General features: G+C 44.1%; 1 protein-coding gene across 1 annotated transcript in view; it reads left to right on the top strand.

Moving 5' to 3' along the window:
- Nucleotides 1-17,451, top strand: part of PLCB1 (phospholipase C beta 1) — a 633,260-nt gene extending 615,809 nt beyond the window's left edge. The window contains exon 32 of the mRNA XM_065400502.1: nucleotides 17,221-17,451. Within this exon, the coding sequence (XP_065256574.1) occupies nucleotides 17,221-17,451 (231 nt within the window). The remainder of the gene's footprint in view (nucleotides 1-17,220) is intronic.
- Nucleotides 17,452-17,739: the final 288 nt, after the last annotated feature.

The raw sequence follows: 17,739 nt of genomic DNA, 5'->3' as shown, positions 1-17,739 counted from the left end.
CAGCCCACTCCTTGCATTGATCAGGATCTATCATATCATAGCAAAAAATTACCTTAACTAAGGCCCCCAATCCCACTGCAGAGAAAGGAGACCAAAACCCAATCTGTTTAGAAACAGCCTGAGTAAATAGGCCTTATAGTGTGCCCAGAAAGCCAGCAAGCTTTGGCTGTAACAGATACTCCTGGGGGAGTTCTGCGCCAAAACGTTAAAAATTCTGCAATAAAAAATTAAAAATTCTGCACACAATATTTTCAAATTCTGCATATTTTATTTGTCAAAAATAACACAATATAATCACACCATCTTCAATTATTTTTGGTCATTTATTTAAAAATACCTGTCAGCAAGTATGTCTGTAACAATACAGACAACAAAAAAGATTCAGGAAATGTTTTTTGACAAATAGATTCCTTACTAGGCATATTCATACAGAACTCTGAGTAATAATTCATTTAAACTACAATACAGAACCATATTTCCCGCACCCCTCTGAAGCAATGCAAAAACTTGGGGGAGTTGGATAACAGAGGATCTGAGGGAGAGGGAAGGAGCCTGGGTGTGAACTTGGAGGGTTGTTGGGTATGGGTGGAAAAAGTATGGAACAGGGGTTTTTTTTGGAGGGGGGCTGGGAGGGATTGTTAAGGAGCTTCCCCCACGCAGACCCTGGCTGACCCTTAGCCTCTCCCATTCAGTCAGGCACATCTTCCCCTGTCCCCATGTGTTCCTGCACCCCCATATGTCTTTGCACCCCCTGTCCATGTGTCCCTCCACCCCCACCCAGACACCCACTCCCCCCATCCCCATGTGGCCTGCACCCCCTCCCCGTCCCTATGTGATTCTGTACCCCTGTCCCCATGTGTCTCTGTGCCCCCACTCAGCCACCCTCAGTCCCTATGTAGCTCTGCATCCCCTCCCCCATCACCATGTGGCCCTGTACCTCCCTCCCCCCTGTGGCCCTGCACCTCCACTCCCATTCAGTCCCTGCCCCAGTCTGTCCTCCCCAACTAGCCCTTATGAGCCCCTGTCTGACCTCCCCCAGCACCCCACGCTGTCTGTCTCCCCATAGCTTCTGTCTCCTGACCTGGCCTGCTGCGAAAAAGGCAGGCTCTTTCTCTTTCCTAGCTGGCTGAGCATGGCTGCTGTGGGCTATCACAACAGCGCCCTCTGGTGGGCAAAAGACAGAACTGCAGAAGTTATTTTCTGCTGAGAGCTGCTGCTGTTCTTGCATCACAGCGCCCTCTGGTGGGCAAAAGGTGCAGCAACATTTCGGCAGAAGCTTTTTTCTGCGCAAAAAATAAAAATATGTGTAGCTCATTAATTATGCACACACGCAGTGGCACAGAATTCCCCCAGGAGTAAACAGGCTAAAAGCAGTAGTGAATTCCATTGTCACAGGCCCCCCAGCAAAACCCAGCCCTCCAGCCCCTACAGCAACCAACATGGGGATAACCATATTGAGTGCACGAGTGGATTTCATCTATGGGGAAAGCCATGGCAGTCTTTAAAATACGTAAGACCTAAACTAAAAGAGGCTTTATAGGTCAAAATGAACGCTTTGCATTGCAACATGAATTAATGAAGGCAGTGCAGTCTGTAGAGCACTTGGGGAAAACACTCCAGATGTGAAACACCAGTAATTAGCAAAGAGCCGCATGCTGTACTAGCTGATGGAACCGAATGGTCTTCAAGTCCCTAGCAGGTTGCATTACAGTAATTCAGCCTGAAGGTAACAAAAACATATACAACAATCTACAGAGTAGAAAAAAAAATCACTGTCGCCATTACTGCTTCAGAAACAGTGATCCAAGCACATCCTCCAAGAAGATTCTTGGGTTGCAAACCACAGAAACAAAAGGCAGACATGCCCCTCACCTGAAAAGCCAGATGTTAGTTTTCCTATTTTCTTGGATTGCTTCTTGGGTAGTTTGCATCCAAACTCAGCCAGACTCTAGGAAAGCCAGGCAAACAACTAAACACATGAGATAATTGTGTCTTGGCCAAATTCCAGTTTGGGTAATTACATCCTGACCAATTCAAAAAATTAAAATCTCCCTGTACTTTCAACTGGTGAAGAATCTGTACTACTACATGGCATAGTGGCTATTTAATTTAATTTATTTATATCGGGTTATCAGCACCTGTCTGGCGCTCTAGATACTATACAGTTTTTCAAACTATGTTGCATACAAAATTGTAAAATTCCATACTACAAAAAGGTGAAATTTTCAAAAGTTCCTATGTGACTTAGGAACCTAAATGCTATTTTCAAAAGTGATGTAGGCACTTAGGCCCAGAGTCTTGGAAGTATTTAGGCTCCTAGCTTCTCTTTAAGCTCCGAACTTCCACTGATTTCTATGGAAGTTAGGAGTCCAAAGAGAACTTAGGAGTCTAAATACCTGTGAGGATCTGGCTTAGGGCCCAGATTTTTAAAGCTATGTAGACATTGCTGCTCTCGGAGTTGCAATGCCTAACTGATTTAGGGGCTTATATCTCATTTTCAAAAGTGATTGAGACACTTAGGAGCCAAACTCTTATTGACAGTCAATGGGATTTAGATACTGAAGTTCCTAAATCACTTTGAAAATGAGATTGAAGCTTCTAAATCAATTCAGTGTTGCAATGCCTAGTGCAGCAATGCCTAAATACCTTTAAAAATCTTGGCTTCTGAGCCTAAGTCTTATTGAAAGTCAATGGGACTTAGGTTCCTAAGTGCCTACATCTCTTTTGAAAATGGAGTTTAGGCTCCTAAGTCACTTAGGCATGTTTGAAAATTGTACCCAAAATCTATAATGTTTCCGCTCTAATTTTTTGTGTAGTGTTGCCATGCGGTGCTGAACAGTTGTTGAGTCTTGTCCCAGAGGTAGTTTTGTTTTCATAGTGGGCAAAATTATTCTTAGTTATTCTTGGTTTTATGCCATTTGATAGAGAAAAGTTAATAAAAAGCTTATTTGAAAAAAAAATTAAAAGTATTCCAGACTAGTGCACACCGTCCTGGAGAGAGCTGGTCTGACATTTAATTATATCTCCAATTAACATATGCAACTGTTCAGTAAAAAATAATATTTACTTTAATAGAAACCTTCTTTAGTAAACAGCTATGTGACAAAGAATCTTTTTAAACAAAGCGCACCAAGACTTGTCTTCTAAGTGCAATGCTTATAGGTAGGTGGAGGGATGGGGAAAAGATAGGTTACTTTATCAAAAAGTTTCCCTTGTTTATGATGTTTAAAATAAACTTTTGGCTCTACAGAATTTACGATAGAAGATAACACCGAGAGGCAAAAGAGAGCAGTGGTTCAAAAGGACACAGGGAGTTGTTAATCAATGTGGCAATTCTACCATGTGCCACTAAACTGAGAGATATATCAAGGAGCACTGCTAGAATCACAGTACTGAATAATGCTCTGTAGCAATTCCATCTGTAAACATGATTGGTATTGCCACATAAAAGAAGTGCATTACCCTGTTCTTTCTAGCTGATTTGAGCATTTGGCTATACCTGTAATCCTCACATGCACATTTGGATGGTTAATATCAGGGTCTCAGAGATCACATTGATCAGTACAAGTTCAGACTCTGAATAGAATGTCTCATTTGGCTGCTGTGAGAGAAAACTGTGGCTTGCCCATTAAAGTGCCACAGATCAATAGAAACCTCCTGTGAGATTCAGTATAGAAACTCCGGTGACGTGGAGTGAAAATCCAGGCTAGCTAGTTAAGAAACCTTTCAGAACACCCTCCTTCGTTGCAAAGGATTACAGATCTGTAACTACTTGAAAAGGGTTTCAATGACACTTTGATCTTTAGTCATAGAGAGGCTGGTTTCAAGTCTAAAAACACTCATTTTTAACAAGATATTAACAGAACGGCTGCTCGGTAATTTGCAGACCAGACTTTTCAAAGAAACTCTGTGCTGCAGAGTCTCCTTCGTGATGCGTGTAAGTGTAGTGACACATCAGGGCCCATCTTGCCGCTAAGCAGGGAAAATGTCAAAGAGCTGTATAGGGTTTGATCAGCGTGATTACCATTCAAGTCAACAATAGCCAAGCACTAAAATCCCATGCAATTCTCCAACAATAATAGGTACAAAAATGATGTCCTGTGCTTGCTGTGTGCCCCCCCACCAATGGGACAGCACTCTGAGGTGCAAAATCTTCAGCTACGTCTACACTGCAAAACAGACAGACAGACAGACAACCTGTGGCCGTCTCAGAGCCCAAGTCTACAGACTTGGGCTTGTGCTACGCTGCTAAAAATAGCAGCGTACACGTTCCCATTTGGGCTGGAATTCGGGCTCTGAAACCTGGCAAGGAGGGTGGATTTCAGAGCCCAGGCTCCAGCCTGAGCAGGACATTGACACTGCTGTTTTTAGCACCATGATGAGCCCACGTCTCTAGACCCAGGCTCTGAAGCTTGCTGCCGCGGTTTGGGGTTTTTTTATGCCGTGAGAGCTCTTGTTGCTGTAGAGGGTGCCTGAGGGTTTTGGTTGCTGGGGAGCGTATAGCGTAGATCAGAATGACACGGTGGAAGGAAGTGGCCAGACACCACCAGAAGTCGGCCATTTGCTACGCTCAGAGGGGATATTCAGTGGTACTGATGGGGGCTTGTGTACATGCCACGCGGAGATTCGGACAGGCCATGCTAAAATGGTGCATTCTGAAGTTAACGTTCAAAAACTGAAAAGCACTGTTTAATTGTGTTCCGATACCTGGTTAGAACTGCAAGGGATCCACAAGAGTGGCTGGCTGTCATCAGAGCATTTTACAGTTTTATAGGATAATGACGGTGATTCCTTTGTAAAGTGCTTTGAGATTTAAAGTTGAAAAGGCATTATATAAGAGCGAGGTATTATTATTACTACTGCTGCTTTGTATCGCCTATTATGTCTTGTAATTTCCAGCCTCCAGAGAAGAGTATTCCAAGCTTTACTGTCTTGCTACATATCTCCAGAAATAACCAAACCACTCCCCCTGCAGAACAGCAGTGCTTTTAGGCAACAGAGACTGTATAACTGACCCTATAGATCCCACTGCTCTCAAGAGACATTCACCTTAGCTGCAGTAAGGCCGTTCAGCTTTCAGATTGCAGAGAGCTGTAGCAGGCAAGGGACTTGAAACATTTCTGGAATACATTGGCTCCGTCATAATCTCAAGATTTAATTCTGAGAAAGGGTTTCCAAGGGACCTTTAAGCACTTTTGTGCAGCTAGTTAAAGTAATGATACCCTTTAGAAGGGTTCTGCTGTCTGATAGCTGTCTATTCGGAGGGCATACTGGAAGCTCCATGGAAGGGAATAAATAGCCATCATTAGAAGGCAATGGAGAAATCACTTTGTTATTCTTTAATGCAGTGCCATAAAGTGCATGGCACTTTATGAAAGAACTAAATCAGAGCTTATATTGCAGCTTCTGTTGAGCGATGTCAGAGGAGCTACTTACCCAGGATCCTCACCAGGGAAACAGAGCGCAGAATGTGGCAATAGAGAGGCAGATGTCAGTGGAGTTTATCTGGATTTCTTCCAGTGAAATAGAGAAGACTGTGGCCATAGGTAGCTTCAGTGAACTTACTTCAGTTTCATGATGGTGTAAAAAGCAAAATGTGGCCCAACGTCATCATGCATATTCAGGGAGGTGGGATTTTTTTTCCCTTGCAAACCACTTCAAATTCTCTCTGTTTATTTGTATCATGAGATACATAGGTCACATATTTATAGTCATAAAAAAAAATCACCGACAGCTTAAGAAAGCATTCGAGCTACAAAAGCAAACAGTTAAACTGCAAGTACACAAAATAGTAATCAGAAAACAAGAGTACTGTAGTTCCAGATATATAGTTTAAAAGGCCCAGAGAGGGATTTTGCTTGAGAATTAACTGAGGAAACGTTAGAGAAATAGAAAACAAAGTGACTATGAAAATATCCCCAGACATTTCAATGTAATCCATCCAATTGAAGGACATACAAGAGATTTGAAAAGTGCAAATACAGCCAGTTGTGAGCTGAGGTTCCTGAATCTCCACACAATACTCCGGTTGCTGTAATAACATGCTTTTACTGTGGATCCCATAAAAAATATGAATTGCTAATGTATCTATCATCTTGGAACTAGGTGTCTGTTGATAGGCTAATGCATTTCACCAGTCACATTTATTTATTAATTAGCCCTTGAAGTAGGTGGCAGTTTGCTGAACAAATAACAGGCAAAGTCCCTTCACCAAAGAACTGCAATCTAAGAGCCTTATTTAAGGGCCCGATTAACTTCACAAATCCATTAATTTAATTGGGGTTACACTAGCATAAAGCAATCTGGTCAGGCAAGAAGCAGCACGCATTGGTCTGTTATTAACCTGGATAAAACTAAGTTTCTGGCCATTTCCATCAAGCAGCCTCCAGCTTCAGATTACGAGTTCAGTATTAATCTGTCTGGATGGGATATTGAGTAGGTGGCAACTGACATATACTTGAGAGGCATCATAGACAGTGCTGGAGGATGCTCCAAAGATGTGGATAGTCATATAGCAGCCCCTACTGCTGTGTTTTGGCCCCGCCAGGGTATGTCTACCCAGCAGCTGGGAGCAAGTCTCCATCCCAGCTCATAGTCATAGCATTTAAGGCCAGAAGGGACCACTAGATCATATATAGTCTGACCTCCCGTATAACACAGGCTACCAAAACTACCCAAAAGGAAGAGAGCCTTGTGCTAGCTTTGTTCAAGCTAGAACGCTAACAATAGCAGAGCAGAGGTTGTGGCTTGCGCGGCAGCACGTGCGCTCAACTGATGCTGTCAGCGATGGGAAAGGTACGCTACCAAGAGCCATGTTCCCAGGCAGCTGGAGATTGGCCTGGTGGGAGCACTGGGGTTGACAAGCCCTGCTCTCTCCCCTGCTGCCCTTGCTGCAGCTGCTGTTGAATCAGAGTGCCTTGGGACTGCTCATTTCCTAGGATGTTGAGTGTGATTTGGAAGGGCGGTGGTGGGCATCCGCTGAGCTTTGGATGGCAGCAGTCATCAGCGGGAGAATTGTGCTGTTCCCTAGTCAATTAAAAGAAGTGCCCACACCATCGGTCACGTACACAGTCTAATACATAGCCGAGTTGTCTCTGTACCATCATTGTTAGAGCCTTTACGTCTCCCCTAATTACTCCACGTACCAGGTTCTTTGGAGATGATTCTCTAGTGGCCTGAATGGTTTCTTTTCATCCTTATCTATATTGCCCGTGTGTAGCTTGTGAAGTCCAGATGTTAACACGTGGGGCCCATTTGCTCTTGTGCTAGTTTGCACTTACTACAAAAAGATACTCTTTATTTCACCAGCACTGCGTTTCACCTGGGTCTAATTATCTCTGCACATATACAGCTAGTAACTGCTTTTGATCAGGGACCATGTACAGTACTTATGAACATGAGTGTAAGGGCTAAAGTAATTCCCTAGTTCAGTGCCACGTCCCAAGGAGGAGAGTTTTGCCCTCGTGAATTCTTTGCATCCTTTCCATGGGGCCCTGTGTTTTCCCCTCCCCCCAGTGAGCTCTTTGAGCTCTGCAGAGGCACAAGGGTCATCTGAGCAGGACCTCTGCCTCCCCACTGCTGCCAATCCCAGTTTTCCCACCCCAGCGCCTTGATAGCCTGGCTGCTGCTGGAGCTGTGTTGTCCAGCTAGTGCCCCAGGACTCTTCTCAGGTTCCACATCACAGAGGGAGGAAATGCATAAATGAATGCTGACTGAATAGGCCTTGAGTGAGCACATAAATCCTGCAGGGTTGTGGGATACGATGCTCGGGTGAGGCCTCATCTGGAATACTGTGTCCAGTTTTGGACCCCACACTACAAGAAGGATGTGGAAAACTTGGAAAGAGTCCAGCGGAGAGCAACAAAAATGATTAGGGGTCTGGAGCACATGACTTATGAGGAGAGGCTGAGGGAACTGGGATTGTTTAGTCTCCAGAAGAGAAGAGTGAGGGGGGATTTGATAGCTGCTTTCAACTACCTGAGGGGGGGGGTTCCAAAGAGGATGGAGCTCGGCTGTTCTCAGTGGTGGCAGATGACAGAACAAGGAGCAATGGTCTCAAGTTGCAGTGGGGAAGGTCTAGGTTGGATATTAGGAAAAACTTTTTCACTAGGAGGGTGGTGAAGCACTGGAAAGCGTTACCTAGGGAGGTGGTGGAGTCTCCTTCTTTGGAGGTTTTTAAGGCCCGGCTTGACAAAGCCCTGGCTGGGATGATTTAGTTGGGAATTGGTCCTGCTCTGAGCAGGGGGTTGGACTAGATGACCTCCTGAGGTCCCTTCCAACCCTGATATTCTATGATTCTATGATTGAGCCCCAAGTCGGTTGAGCTCCACAGACGGTTCTCAGCAGGGTCAAGAAGGAGACCGGGGAGGAGAACAATGCCATGGAGATGACACTTCCTTGCCATGCCAACAGACTTCTGCTTGGTGGCAGGAATAGCAGGGCCCTTAGTAAGAAACTCTTGCTGTTCCAAAATAGAAAAGAAAAAAAAATTGTTGCCTATAGATCACTTGATCCCTAAGCTCTGCTCCTCAATTTCACTCTCACTGCTACTGAGCCTCCATCTGCTTCTTACGATTCTTGCTACTCAGCCTTTAATTCCGTATCCCTCTCGATCGGCTCTCTAATTAAGTAAGCTCTGAAAATGAAAAGCAGCAGAGCAGCATCACGTTTGCTCTCTGTCCCCTTAATCTGGGAGTCCTGCATGCACTCTTTTGGAAGCTAAATTGAGGTTGCGGACATAGTGCGTCTTCGTTGTTTGATGCAGGCATAAAAGCCCCAAATCTGCTACTCAGAATTGTCTTTGGGCACGTAGGTGAAACATTTGCAGGCATGAAAACAAGTATGTGGAGCGTTAGCGGGCTCAGAGAAGCGTGGGGGCAAATATAAAGTGGTTTCAGGCACAATAGTTCTGTTACAGACATATGGTTTTCCTGATCCACAGCTTTAACAGCTCCCTGGTGTTGAGGAAACAAACAGTCGTTCCTAGTGGCTTGTGAAAATGGAAACGTGAACTTAAAACACTCAGAAGTCACCACTTGTTTACTATACCCAACTGCTGGTGCAATCATACGTCTATTAATAATCAATATAGTCACTGCTGTATCACCTGCATTCACAATGAATGCCGTTTATCCCACACAATGCGTGGAAGAAATTAATTTAATTGCTTCATTCATCAGTCAACCAAAAGGCAGATGGGAACATTCGGATAGAATTATATATTATGCAGGATGCTTGCTAGAGCCTACAATTGTTATGGTACAAAACAGTTTTAGACACAAGTTTTCAAAACATTTGCCTTTAAGGCTTGCATTCTCCACGCTTGGCTTCTGCCGGGAAGTGAATTTTTTTCTATGCTCTTTAAAATGAGTTCAAAGAAGCTGGAGGAAAAATCCCATTTAAAATTATAAATAAGGATGGCATGGTATGGTATTGCCACCCTTACTTCTGCGCTGCTGGTGGTGAGGCACTGCCTTCAGAGCTGGGCACCTGGCCAACAGCCCTCGCTCTCCAGCCCCCCAGCTCTGAAGGCAGCACCAAAGTAAGGTGGCAAAACCATGACCCCCTAAAATAACTTTTGTGACCCCTCCGCAACTCCCTTTTGTATCAGGACCACCAATTTGAGAAACCCTGGTCACCCCTGTGAAATTTGTATAGTATACGGTAAAAGCACACAAAAGACCAGATTTCATAGGGGGAGACCAGATTTCACAGTCTGTGACTTGTTTTTCATGGCCGTGAATTTGGTAGGGCCCTAACAATGACCATATGTGTCTATGTATGCAGCTGCCGATTTGTTACCATGTGTTTAGACTAATGCCGAGATTTTCTTAACTATGTTGTGCTTCTGAGAACTAAAGTATTTTATTATGCGATGATCTGATTCCTATAACAAATTACCCCAGCCATTTCCTTCACACTACCTGAAATGAAAAACAGTTTCACCAGCAAGAGCGGGGGGATAAATTGGATTTCAAGTACTGAGAACTGACAGGAAATCAGTATTCTAAACTCAGTAACAAGATAACTCTGAGTGCTATGTATCTGGTCTTATTCAGCATGGTGGGGATTCATCTTTTTTTCTTTACCCAATACACTCCATGTGAACTACAATCCTCCTGGTAACTTGTGCTGGGGGTTTTCATGTGATCATGTTATTTTTGTTCTTGGTGGAAGCAGAAGTTCATTAGATCATGCTGGAAGTATGCAGAGGTCTAGAGAGGTTGGTCAGAATAAGTTTGAAACCACAGTTTCTGCTTCTATGCTTGGTAATTCTGTCTGACCCTAGTCGGCTTTTTTTAGGCCTCCTAGCATGTGTTACATTTTAGTAAGTTTAAAACTAATTTTGGGCATACGTAACATAAAAATTATAAACGATATAAATCACAGCATTTATTTTCTTTCCTTAATGCTTTTTCCTTGCTTTAAGCTGAATGACTCATGTTAGCTTTCACTCCTGTGTTCCCAGGCAGTGCTGCTCAGACCTCTCCCTGCTCCATGACCCTTTTCAAACAGTGGTTATAACCAAGAACCCTGAAGACTTTTATTTTCCAGCTGAGAGGCAGTTGGGTCCAAGGGATTGAGCTCTAGGCTAGAAATCATGCGCTCATAATTCCTGTGCTGGCATGAACCTGGTGTGTGGCCGTGGGAGATGGACGCTGTTGCAATCGATGCAGCGGGTGTTGATTTAGCGAGTCTAGTGAAGACCCGCTAAATCGACGGCAAAGCACTCTCCGGTCGACTCCGATACTCCAGCTCCCCAGAAGAGTAAGGGAAGTCGACCGGAGAGCGTCTCCCGTCGACGCAGCACAGTGAAGACACCGGGGTAAGTCAACCTAAGCTACGTCGACTCCAGCTATGTTATTCACATGGCACAAGAATAAACAGCTGAAGAAGAGACCGCTGAAGAATCTGAGTTGCATTACTGAAGGGCTATGTATTCTAAGTGTTGCAAGAAATTTCACAACAGAATCCAGATCACCACATGTCCTGTGTCATGTAGTTAGTTTGGGATCCCTCCGTGGCTTGAGAGCAGATGAAGCTGTGGATCTAGACAAGCAATTGAAGTTTTCTGGGTAAATCCCAATGAAGTTTAGAAATTCTTGATAAATAAAAGCCATTAATAAGCAACCTTTTATTACCAAAAATCAATAAAGTACAGGTCAATCTATTTTATTTACACATATTAGATACTAGAGTTCCTAGAGGAAGGATGAATTAACAGAAGTCTTTTTTTAAAGGCTTATGAAGCAAGAACCCATGGAGCAGATCTGAGAATACTATTGATAATCTATGTTACATCTTGAATCATTCAGAGATATATGTCAAAATGAGAATTCAGGATCTCCATAATTGACCTAGATGGATAAAAGTCATAGAAACCACACACCGAAACTTTAAACCTGCCCTGCAAAAATTATAGTTTGCATGTTTTTTCAGATACCTGGCTCACTGAACAAAATATGATATTAGAGAGACAGTTTCAAGGAGAACAAGTAATTATGCTAGGTGTCCTTTTGATTTATATCTGCAAGAGTAAGACTTCCACGAATATCATAAGATATGATTAGAGATGGGCCAAAATTGGAAATTCTTTTTGGAACCCCTGTGTATTTCACAGGAGTGTAGATCCAAATTCCTCAGATCCAGCTCTGCCTCCATTCCAGGTCAGATCCTAAATTGAAAAAGGCATATTTCCCAGGCTGGTTATAGCCAAAATCCTACAAGTCATTTTCACCAGGTTTTGAGCTAAAATGGCAGAAATCTCACAAGATTTTAGTACCCTTAAGTCCAAAACTCAACCCTAGTCTTAATTTGGGTTTGAACCTACACCAAATGTAATAGAGATCTGAACACCCTCACCCTCACTCATAAGTCATATTGATGCTGTTTAGTTCTAGGAATTATTTTGGTGAAGTTCTATGGCCTGTGTTATATAAGAGGTCAGACTATATGATCACATCGGTCCCTTCTGGCCTTGGCATCTGGAAATCTGGGTGCAATACAAATAGCAGCTCAGAATGATAAACCTGTCAGGGATGTGACCATGATTTCCATTTCATTGGTCATGCTTTGGGTGTCTCCCCAATACACTAATCCCATTATCCGCAGTAAGCGGTATCATTGTAGGTATTGTAGGTCCTACAACATGAAATATTTTATTATTTATAGCCAGATTAAGTTGAAAACCTTGCGTTCTGTACATCACATTGCTGTTTATAGAAATGTGTTGATTCCTGTTTCTTAACTAAGGTTACTAATATTGTGATGTGTCCCAGTTCAATAAGCATTGTGTTGGGAAAGTACTTTAATGCATTCTAATAATCTCCATATGTGGAGTTCATCCCTAAGAGTTAAGAGTATCTGTAACAAATATTAACACCTACACCTCTTTGGAGATTCCTATAAAACAAAGATCTTAAGAAATGATTGCTTCATACAGCTTGACACTGATAGTCTTGCCAGCTATTGACTTAATTCTGGGGAGTTTCTACTTGTTATTGGAAAAAATCCTTGAGAAGTTCGTGGCAGGAAAACTCCAGTGGTTTCTGAATTGCCTTGACACCAATCAGTCAGATTTTAGACTTAGATATGGACCAGGCACTGGTTGAATTAGTCAGTGATCTCCTCCTCATAATCATAGAATCATAGAATCGTAGAACTGGAAGGGACCTCCAGAGTTCATCTAGTCCAGTCCCCTACACTCGTGGCAGGACTAAGTATTATCTAGTAGTATCTATTATGGATGGATATAAAGTGTCCATGCTGCTGCTTTTATATCTGCTGGGTTGCCTTTCATAATACTGACCTCATGGTTTAGTTGACATACCTGAGACCCCCCCCTAGAAGGACTGGGTGGAGGGTTTTTTTGAGCGTGAGAGGGCCCACTGGGTAGTATTGGCCAGCTGCTCTTCTGCTGAAGGGTTCCCTTATGTGGGTAACCACAGGGATTTATTTCATCATATCCACTGTGTAGAAGTATGAGGCTTAATGAGGAGACGTGGACTGTGATAACATGCCCAGCTCTACAGCTTTGTTGCTTTGATCTTGGTAGGTAAAGTTGAACAAATGATCCAGAGGTTGTCTGAGACTGTGAACTGAATGAAGGCTAGATATAGAGAAGAGAAAGGGAATGTTGGTAGGCTGGAGGAAGCAACCAATAGAATTGATAAACCAGGTAAAGTGATGGCATCTGCCATGTGCAGCACAGGTTTTGTAATTTAGCAGTTTCATGAGATGTTGGTCTGCTTTTGGATAACTAGCTGTGGCTAAGAGCACTTTTGACACATGGTGAAACGTGACTGTCCTTTTTCTCTAGGATGTGGCCCTGGCTGCAAATATCCGTGCCTTTGGTCTCCTCCAGAGTAGAATATTGTAATCCATTCTGCACCATGCTGTGCATTGAGACCATTCTGAAATGAAAACTAGCACACAATGGAGCATCCCAGTTGTTAAGTAGCGTGTCAGGCAGAGAGCATACCATAATAGTGCTTTGTAATCCTCACTGGCTGCCAGGGGGGTTTCAAAGTGTTAGTCTGTAACTTACTGCTATTATATGTTTCATTAATTTATCTCAGGTAGCGCCCACACTCTTCTAGGTGATCTCAGAGGAAAGTCCCTTAAAGACGGAGAGAGGGTAGGGAGAAGGGGCACAAGAAAAAGAAGAGGAGGCATTGCATAAGAGAAGAGTGATCAAAGTGGTAACTGGCCATGGCAAAATAAGACTGATGCAAATACATATTTGAAATCTGGGATACATAATTTACTCCTCAGACTTGTCAGCAGCAGTTAGGGTGACCAGATGTCCTGATTTTATTGAGACTGTCCCGATATTAGGGGCTTTGTTTTCTATACGACCCTATTACCCCCACCTCCATCCCGATTTTTCACATTTGCTGTCTGGTCACCCTAGTGGCGGACAATAATATGGATTGGGGGTGGGCAAGATGGCTGTCGTGAGGTCAGAGATGAAGGTTACCGTAATCAAAATGGGAGATGAGGACGAGAGCAAGCATTTTAGCAGCAGAGATAGAAAGAAGAGGACTGATCTTAGATACTAAGGAGGAAGAAGCTACAAGATTTGGACACTGCTTGTATGTAGGGAGGGGAAGGAGTTAGAGAGATGGATTCAAGCTGGGAAGTGGCAGGTTTGAGTAACAGGGAGGATGATGGTGTTGTCAATAGCAACGAAGAAGTGGAGGAGTGGCCAGGGTTTAGGAGTGAAGATAAGGAGGTCAGTTTGGGTCATGGGAAGCTTACATTGATGGTGAGACATCCAAGAGGAAGTGTCAGAGAGACAGACCGAGATGTGGGACATGATGGAGGCAAGTTGAGGGCAGAGAGGTAGATTTGCGAGAGGTTGCCATAGCGCAGGTAACTGAAGCCAAGTAAGCAGATGAGGTCACCCGAAGAAGAGGGGACCTCAGGACATCACTTTGAATAGGAGGAGAGAGGAAGAGTGGACCCACCAAAAGACACACTGAGGGGACAGTCAGAGGGACGGGGGGAGAACCAGGAGAGGACAGAGTCAAGGAAAACATGGCTGGACCAAGGGGTCAAGAGAGAGGGTGTGATGACAGTATGAAAAGCTGCAGAGAGGTCAAGGAAGATGAAGATAGAGGCCCTGACATTGAGGTTGAAAGAGACTGTTGCACCGTGTGACAGCAGTTTCAGTAGGTTGAAGGGGACCAGAAGCCCTGTTGGATGGGCTCAGGGGGATAGAATAGGTTAAGGGGAACTCAGCATCCTATAAATCCCCTAATTACAAAACATAGTTTGAGATGTGATCGCCTCAGAGACCCCTGAAAATTGCTGCAGTTACAGTTAGCAGAAGTGCTCAAGTTAGAGCCCCTCAGATTAAAAAAGAGAGCAGGTGGGTGCCGGCTGGGTGCTGTCTGAGAGGGGTTCTTTGCTTTGGATCTCACCCCAACCCTACCCTTTTGTGCCAGTCTTATTTGGCCATGCTGCAAAGCCCGGCTTTTTCTCCAGTTTAAGTCTTTATATGCACTGTTGTTTTTCATTAGTGTGGAACATGCAGATCCTAGAATGGGTCCTGCAAAACAGAAAATCCAGATAAATAAGGCAAGAGGTCCCACAACTCCCGGAAGGCAGAAAGCCAGATTTGCATCACTCTCCCTGCCGCATGCCTTTTGCATCCTGTGATAGCACATGTCCAAGACACACACCGCATTAGTCTGATAATATAACTTGTCTGTGATCACTTGAATATCTAGCCATAAAAGATGTAATTTAAGAATTTATTTTTCTCTCTCTACTCCAGTTGACAAGTTTGCTGATTTTTTTCTAATGTTTCTCCAACCAAGATAAATTGGCAAAAGTTCCAATATTGTTTCTTAGGACAAAATGTTTGTGATTTGAAGCTATGGAACATTCACGGGACCTGACTTTTTAGCTAAACACGAATTAAGGCCCTGCTCCTTCAGAGAGGTTAGCATGTGCTTAACTGTAATTAAGGCTACGATTATGTCACAGAGGTCACGGAAGTCACAGAATCTGTGACTTCCAGAAACCTCCATGACATTTCTGCCCCAGGGCTGGAGCTATCAGCAAGCAGCCCCGCAGCTCTCAGCCGCTGCTGGCGGCGGGTCCCAAGCAGCTCCTCGCCTCCAGGCAGCAGGGGGACCCCAGAACTCCCACTCGCCATGAGCGACTGGGCTCCCTGCAGCTGCCCAGTCGCGGTGGAGCCCCCCCACAGCAGCCCAGCCGCAGCGGGGAACCCTGCAGCATTTCACTCACGGCGGGGGGACCCTGCAGTGTTTCAGCTGCAGTAGGCGGCGGGGCGACCCCAGAGCTCCCAGCTGCTGTGGATGCTGGACCCTCCTGCCTCCCCAGTTTGTCGGGATATTTTTAGTAAAAATCACAGACCGGTCAGGTGAATTTTTGTTTATTGCCCATGACCTGTCCGTGATTTTTACTAAAAATATCCCTGACAAAAACTGAGCCTGACTGTAGTGAAGTGAGTGGTCTTCTTGAAGCCAGTGGGACTAAGGGAGGCAGTGTGGCCTAGTGGACAGAGCATTGTACTGGGACTCAGGCTTCTATTGCCGGCTCTACTGCTGGTGACCTTGAGCATGCCAGTCTAAAGAGACTTAGGCACCTAAAGACCGGTTTTCCACCTGCCTTATAACCTTTAGCCTAGCGGTTAGCTCATTCACCCAGGATGTGAAAGACTCTGGTTCACTTCCCCCTCTGCCCGATGAGAGGGCGGGATTTGAATAGGGAATGGCTGAACCCCTGCGCGGTGGGACATTCTGATGTGGCTCAGTCTCTCCTGTTGAAGCCGTTCCATTTTGGATAAATAATGAAATATGCCTTGGGCCTGAGAGAGATTGAGAATGCCTCTGTAGTCCATTGGTTGGGGCATCTCTTGTTCACCCCACAGAGGGAGCAGTGGAACAGGGGTCTCCCATACCCCAGGTGAGAGCCCTAATCACTGGGCTAAAGGTTATACGGGAGGCCTTCTCCTCCCCTCAGCTGTTTTGTATGGAGTTAGGCAGGCACTGCCATTCTTGCAAGGAAGAATTCCAGGGAAGGTTTCCCAGCCATGAATCACAAGGGGAGCTAGGCACTGACCTATGTGAGAGGAGCAGGAATTAGGACACACCCCTCTCGCCGGCCTCTCACATTGGTTAGCTTAGGCGCCTACTGTGCTAGCACCTATCTCTTTCCCCATGCATTGTATAGAGAGCCCCGGCACCTAAACCAGCGATTTTTCAAGGTGCCTTTTCTGGATCTGAGCTTTAATTTCTTTGTGCTTCAGTTTCCCCATCTGTAAAATGCGGGTAGTGATCCTGACCTCCTGTGTAAAGCACTTTGAGATCTATTGATGAGCAGTGCTATATAAGAGCTAGGTATTATTATTATTTATTACTCACAGAAGTAAAATTAAGCACATGTATGTTTGCAGGATTTGGGTGCCTATGAGTGTCGCAACAAAATTTTAAAAATGTAAAAATGGTTGCATTTGCCTTCAGCTTTGCAGTGGATGCATGATAATTAATAGGTGTATGATAATTATTAAGTGTATCGTAGGTATAGCCCTAAAGCTACAAACTGAAAATTAGCCCCAAATCATGTAAAAATAACAAATGGAGGTGAGTTTGTAAGTTTTCCTCCTCCTGCTTGTAGTGTCCCCATGCTGTAGGTTGTTGTTCCCATCAGAAATGATTTAAGACCGTTTTTGTTTTGTTTTTGTTCCAGTTACAAGGTGAACTTGATCAGGAATATCAAGACAAATTCAAAAGGCTCCCTCTGGAAATTCTGGAGTTTGTACAGGATGCCATGAAAGGGAAAATCAGTGAAGATGGAGACCACTGTTCTGCCACTTCCTCCCTGACATCTGAAAGTGGAAAACTGAACCATAAACCTCTGCAAAATGAAGAGGAAACAGAAGAAAATAATCCAGATACAGTGTTTGATACTCCTTTTTAACTACCCATGCCAGCCCACAAGCAACAGCTATTGTGCCAGGGCATGCCACTCCCATGCTGCCCATTCTCTGTTTTCCTGTTGTGAGCTGCCATAGAACAGCTTCTGAATGCAGGAGGCACCTGTATTGAAGTGCACATTTTAAAAAGAAACATTTTATAAAGATATTGTGCAAAGGTCTTCATTCTCATTCTTCGTTTTTTTTATTATACTAAAGCTTAATGCAGTGAAAGTAGGGAATTAATGTGTTAATACTCCCCCACCCCAATATACAATGTGTAATTTTCAGGC

The sequence above is a fragment of the Emys orbicularis genome, chromosome 3 (genome assembly GCF_028017835.1).
Source record: "Emys orbicularis isolate rEmyOrb1 chromosome 3, rEmyOrb1.hap1, whole genome shotgun sequence".
Classification (NCBI taxonomy): Eukaryota; Metazoa; Chordata; order Testudines; family Emydidae; genus Emys; species Emys orbicularis.
This window is presented reverse-complemented; position numbering and strand designations above follow the sequence as displayed.